The following is a 6,280-nucleotide window of genomic DNA, read 5'->3' as shown; positions in this document are numbered from 1 at the left end:
ATTAAATTTTCGTCTTCAAGTAGATCAATTATAAAACCAATAATTTAAGAGTGTGTTCTAGTTCCATGAAAGAAATTAGAAAGAAACGAAATTAACTCTTAGTAATTTTTAACTTGTCAATGTTTATGCATTATGGGTTTGTAACTTTGTACTGATTTTTTTTATCCCTTGTGTGTGTGCTACAGGACATGCATAATACCATGGATTTAGAATTTCAAGAATCTAATGAGCCATTACAAACATATGCAACTTATGTTGATGCTGATGAGCAATTACAAAGAGATGCATCTTATTTTGATGTTGATGTTAACCTTGGACATGATGGAGATGAAAGTAACGATGAAGGTATAAATCAAATGTTAAGATATTTTTAACATTGCGAATAAACATTTAGCATACAACAAATACCAACACTACGAACTTAAACTCGATAAACCATAAATGATTCAATGATTGGGCCCAAAAGCTTCTGCTCGTGCTATTGGGTCTTTGTGGCCCAATATCATGATTATTGGGCCCAATATATTCAAACATGTTTATTGGGTCTTGGTGATCCAATTACATGCCTAATGGACCTTCAATGGCTTTTACATGCTATTGGGCCTTAATGCCCCATTTGCATTTGCTAGTAAGGTTCAAATCAATCATATGCGTGATGGGCTAACGTGTCCGCCGTATACTCGACAACCTATAATAACATACATGATTAGTGGATCTTTGCAGCCCTCTTCTCTTCGTCTGTTAGGCTTACCTTTTATTCAAGTAAACATAAATCAAGTTGTAAACAAGGTTATACAATTTCAGTTGGATTTAGTGGGAAATAACGGGTGACACTAATAAGTGTCGGTCGTAGTCGGTAGTATAACCAGAGTCTCCTGGAGGTAGAGCGAGAGTTTGTGTATAGATCTATACGGGGGTGACTCCCCCACACCTGAGTTGTTCGCTACAGTTAGACTCGACCAGTCTAGGGTGACAAAATCTTGATCAAAACCGGCGTTTGGAAAAATGCCAAGACAGGCGAATTAGTCATTATTATGCATGGTTATAACGACTCACATAGAGATCCAACACCATCTAAGTAATCATGGGAAAACATATTCATTTGTTGTGACGATACAATAATACAAAACTATCATACTACTTATATCGGGAAACATCGGGTTTTCCAGGGGAACAACATTATGCACTCCTACATACAACACTATAATACAATAATCAAACAATCACTTTTACTTGTTTTGAAATCACATATATATGCACTTATAGGATCATCGCATCTTTTTCGCAAACGGTTTTTGAACAGAAAATATTGGATTTTCTGGGTTTTACAAACAATACAAACTAATTTTATATCAAACATGATTATGAACTCACTAACATTATATATGTTGACGTTTTCAAAACAACTTGTATTCTCAGGTAACAGATAAGCTGAAGAAAGTTACCAAGTATGTTAGGATGTTACGTTTTGTGACTCTCAAACAATTTATGGTATCGATATGTAATATTTAAACAATGTACTTGATGTGAACAATGACAGTTGTACTATGTAATGTTGGTGATATATGTGTTTGTTCATGTATATTCATTGAGATGGTATTTAATTGATAGTCACACGAGCCTTCGGACGTTTCCGCCGTCTGGTTCGAGGGTGTAACAAGGATGTATGGTTTTATAAAGGTATTGAAAGGCTCACAATTTTTAAACGATTCAACCCATTGCTTTCTGTTTTTTCATGCCCAAATACTTGTGAAACTTCTTCTCTGGCACGCTCTTGCCAATTTGTGTGCTGAGCCAACAAAAACATAGTGCAAACTAGTAAGATTCCAATAGTCTCTTGTCCAGCAAAGTAGAAAAGCTTACACTCATCGATTACTTCATCAATGGTTAATCCAGAATTCTTATACCCATGTTTAATTTCTCTGTAATTTGATTCCAAGAGTATTCCCAACAAGTCATCTTTACTCCTTTCTACAGCTTTCATTGCGATTGTTCGTTTGTCAATGATACTCCTTATGGTAGCCCTCACTTCTCGGTCAATTTTCTTTATCCTGTTATTGGTTTTTGTTGGCAAAAACCTGGTATTTATGTGTGAATTATATTAGATCGTCTCTTGATCAAGAGAAAAACAATGTAATAAAATATTTTTCGGAAAGATAAACACCTCGATCCAGGAATGTAGAATGATTGTATAGCGTCTATAACTAACACTGCTAGTTCCCGTTGTAGCTCAAATATTATATTCCCTTCTTCAATGTTACTACCTAATGTTGTACGTGAAATAACTTCACTGGATAACATTTCACTACAAGGATCGAGCACTATGCAGACAAATGATAATAATAACAATAGAAAAAGGTCCCAACCTTTCATATAGTATATACAAGTTTTCAGCATTAGAGACATCAAATAAAGTCAGTTTAATGGTAAAGGTATTGCCCTTGACATCCAAAGGTCGCACCTACGAATAATGTAATCCCCAAGAGTGTGTTTTTCAAACAAGCTTAAAAAGTTGGCCTGTTTGCCATGTATGTAACTAACTTGTTTTTTTTTTGAACGACCATGTTAGTATTTGTCTGGGATTGAACCCAAGACCTCCTGCTTAGAAACCCTAGTTAGACACTTTGTATGTAAGCAACTTGTAACCGACAAAACCTCCTAAAAAGCTATAAACGAAAAAAATTAAACAAAACTTCTGTAAGCAACTTGTAACCGAGAAAACCTGCTAAAAAGCTATAAATGAAAAAATTAAACAAAACTTTCGATGTTACTGAACCTAAAATAGGTCAAAGGGTAAAACCAAAGATTTTATAAAAACTTAATGACTTTTATTTCATTAGCCCTATTACCCAAAAGCTTGTTTTTTAAACAAGCTTAAAAAGCTACCATTTCTGGCTCAACGCCATGTCCGCCGATTGAGCCTAGTCCGCGTCGACGTGGTTTGCCACGTCTTTAAGCAACTTGTTGTAACCGGAAAAACTTGCATGCTAAAAGGGTATAAACGAAAAAATTAAACAAAACTTGCAGTTTCACTAGACTGAAAATACATCAAAAGATAAAACCATACATTTCTCGAAAACCTAAAGGCTTTTATATTATTAGCCATATTTACTAACATGTAACCCAAATGTAAAAGCAAGAACCAAAAGGTTGCACGTGCCCATTATTATGCCAATGTATGAATCTGAGGAAAAAAATTTAAAATCATACGTAAAAAAATGGGAAGTAAGAATAATAATGTAAAAGATTTGAACAGCTTACTAAAATAATTAAAACAAAATATTTAAATATTAAATATAAATTGCAGCTAATAATATAATAATTATATTAATATAATGATTAATAAATAATAATCAGTAATAATTAAAATAAAAAATGTATATATAAGAAACGTAAAATTAACTATTAATTATTAATAATTTACTTTTACAAACTACAATTAATTAATTATTAGTATTTAATTTCGCAATCTGCTGATAAAATAATTATTAAAAAGATTTGATAAGTAAAAATGCGATTAGATATATTGGAAGCCAAGACAAAACTGCATAGACAAAGTTCAGGAAATGAGCAAGAAGGTAGGAGTTCTTAGGCGGCTATAGCTAACAACTGCGCGCCACACTCTTTTCTTACCAATTTCCTTTACTCAGACTATATCGTTGACTATAATAATTAGTCAATATTTGAACAAACCATTGGGGAATGATCGTGTATAAATAGATCCTTCATAAATGGTTACTCACACATTCATATTCTTTCAATCATTGAAAAAAATGGCTATAATCTTAAAAAGAGGAAGACTTACCTTGGCTCTTATCATCCTCATCGTCATTAGTTCATCATCTCACATCATTACAACCACCGCCACTGCTCGGATTCCGTACAACCATGTCCGCCAACTAGGTTCGGTTTTCTCTAAACCTCTCACAGTTAATAATAAAAAAACACTAATAGAAGTTGCTCCAGTATTTCTTATAAAGTAACTAAAGTTGCATTGTAAATTCGTGTAGTTAAACTTTTTTTTTTATAAGGAGTTGTAGCGTTAATTATATTCTTCTGATTTTGTTTTCTATATTTATTTCATTCGTGTATTTAGTATCAATAGTCTATAGCTAACTAATCTGATATCCATTCATCACGGATTTCCAGATTTTCTGATCAAACTAACCTTATATAAGAGTGCATATACAACTTGTCCTTCCCTAAATATTAAAAATATAATTAGAAATTGATGTATGCAGCTACAAATTGCGATTATGACCCCATACAACAAAATGATGGACCCGACGGGTGTGGTAGTGGAAGTGGAAGTGGAAGTGGAAGTGCATCACCAAAACCAAAACCAATACCATGCGGTTCAATGCCAGGTAGGAGCCTTTGTAGGAAGGGTTGCTGTGGGAAGACTAAAATGGGAAGAGCCGAATGTTGCTAGTAGTACGGAGGTTGTACTACATCAAATAATGTATCTGAGTCCCTTGTTTAGATCAGAAAATAATATTTCAAATCATTTCCACCCTCTGCTTTTCCTTAAAGTTGTCTATGTATGAGTATGTATGTCCACAAAAATTTTATATCCAGATAATGTTGTTCGAATTAATCTCGAAGAAATGATTCTATCATTATATTTGTCAAGATGGTTCACAAGTTTAGTAGAAGAAAACAAAAATCAAACGTGGCTATCTAACTTTAACTTGCACAAGTGGCATGAGCTTCATCCACATAACTTTGTACCACATGCAATGTGTACCATATCGCCAGAAGGCGAAGGTCACTTCTTTGTGTCGTCTTTTAGATCCCATATCGACCTGAAACTAAATGCTGGTTAATTTAATGCTGAATCAAGAAGGAAATATGGGCTGTTTGTATAAGGCCAATATCCTATGACGGAGACTAAGCATTAAAGGCTAATCATGATGGCGATGTGGCAATGAGCTACAGGAAGGAATGACTATGCACACATCTCGAAGGTTGATCGGTTATTTTGGTCAGAAGTTTAACAAACTGAGTGTCTAATTTAAGATAAAAAATTCATTCTCAAAATTGGATTTTTATGAAAACTTAATTACCATAACTTGCAATATTTAAATTTTGGAGAACATAACTAGCATGTAACATATAATCACAAAAATTTTAGCAAAATGGTATTTTGGACAATTAACTACAATTATAAAAGGAAATTTTCGGATTTTTAGGGATAATTAATTCTCATAATTTTAAATTTTTGAATTTTTTTTAATTAATTTAATTTTAATTCTAATGTAATTTGTAAACATAATCAATTTTATTCTGTCAGAATATTTTTTTGGTTAGAATAATGCTCTTTCATAATTTTATTCTATTAGAATATTATTGAAGAATAACAAAATTCTTAAATCCGAGGTTGAAAAAGAACAACATTCTAATATATTTTTATACATCCGAACTTAAATAAAATTCATATGTATTCTTACAGACTAAAAGTCTTATACATTTTAATTTAATTATACATATTCTAAAAGAATATCAACACAAAAGAATAAAGTTCTTAAAAATAACAACATTATTAAAATTAGAGTATGATCAAAGTTTATTCATTCTTCAACATTATTAAAATAACAACATTATTAGGTCTTCAACTCATGCTTCCAACCATTCCTATCACAAATACAACAAAAACTAATAATAGTTAAAAACATGTTACAAATACAACAATCACTTTATATATTCTGGTAGAATACATAGAATGTGAGAGAATACATAGAATATATTCTGACCGATCCAAGTTGTGAGAAGAATGAAATTTGAATCCCTAGATTTACCTGCACTCGCTGGTCAAAATCTCATCATTCTATTGTATATTATTCTACGAGAATAATACAATCTTTGTTGAATATTCTAACAGAATAATTCTTTCTTGAAGCTGTAATCAAGATACTGAAAAAAAAAACAATTATGTGTCATATCATAGAATTTAATCCTTAATAAAAAATTCAAAAATAACATTGAAAACCATGCAAAATAAAACATTCTTAAAGAATCATTAAACTAAAAGCACAATTACAATGCAAAATTCTAACAGAATGTGTATATGATATTGAAGTGTTTAAAAAGCAATATATATGCACCTCCAAACTTTTCCATGTGAATTAAATATGCTTCAGCTATGTATTTATATAGAACCAGTATAGCATATGCACCTCCAATCTTTTCCATATGAATTTTAAGTGTAGCGTTTAAAGAACAATATTTTGAAATTTGAAGTTATCTATCCAAATAATATGAATTTGAAACTAACAAGTCA

The 6,280-nt window shown here is 31.8% G+C and overlaps 2 protein-coding genes across 2 annotated transcripts; one reads left to right on the top strand and one right to left on the bottom strand.

Annotated features, from left to right (window-relative positions):
- Positions 1–321: 321 nt before the first annotated feature.
- Positions 322–3,576, bottom strand: LOC111892732 (cytochrome P450 CYP72A219-like). The gene is made up of 2 exons (XM_042896922.2): positions 2,165–3,576; positions 322–2,078 (listed from the first exon to the last, which is right to left on the bottom strand). The coding sequence occupies exons 1-2, from the start codon at positions 2,404–2,406 to the stop codon at positions 1,673–1,675; spliced, it is 648 nt and encodes a 215-aa protein (XP_042752856.1). The 5' UTR covers positions 2,407–3,576; the 3' UTR covers positions 322–1,672.
- A 98-nt stretch (positions 3,577–3,674) lies between these two features.
- LOC111892735 (uncharacterized) lies at positions 3,675–4,597 on the top strand. The gene is made up of 2 exons (XM_023888788.3): positions 3,675–3,903; positions 4,242–4,597. Exons 1-2 carry the CDS (start codon positions 3,732–3,734, stop codon positions 4,430–4,432), a joined length of 363 nt encoding a protein of 120 aa, XP_023744556.1. The 5' UTR covers positions 3,675–3,731; the 3' UTR covers positions 4,433–4,597.
- Positions 4,598–6,280: the final 1,683 nt, after the last annotated feature.

The sequence above is a fragment of the Lactuca sativa genome, chromosome 8, assembly GCF_002870075.4.
Source record: "Lactuca sativa cultivar Salinas chromosome 8, Lsat_Salinas_v11, whole genome shotgun sequence".
Lineage (NCBI taxonomy): Eukaryota > Viridiplantae > Streptophyta > Magnoliopsida > Asterales > Asteraceae > Lactuca > Lactuca sativa.
The sequence above is the reverse complement of the archived record's forward strand: the minus strand, read 5'-3'. Positions and strand labels throughout refer to the sequence as shown.

Bases quoted from the DNA above. Each gene is read 5' to 3' on its own strand.
- LOC111892735 (XM_023888788.3), top strand. From the start codon at position 3,732: ATGGTTACTCACACATTCATATTCTTTCAATCATTGAAAAAAATGGCT. The intron at 3,904-4,241 runs GTTCGGTTTTCT...TGATGTATGCAG, and splicing joins CAACCATGTCCGCCAACTAG to CTACAAATTGCGATTATGAC.
- LOC111892732 (XM_042896922.2), bottom strand. From the start codon at position 2,406: ATGTCTCTAATGCTGAAAACTTGTATATACTATATGAAAGGTTGGGAC. The intron at 2,079-2,164 runs GTGTTTATCTTT...CATAAATACCAG, and splicing joins TTCTACATTCCTGGATCGAG to GTTTTTGCCAACAAAAACCA.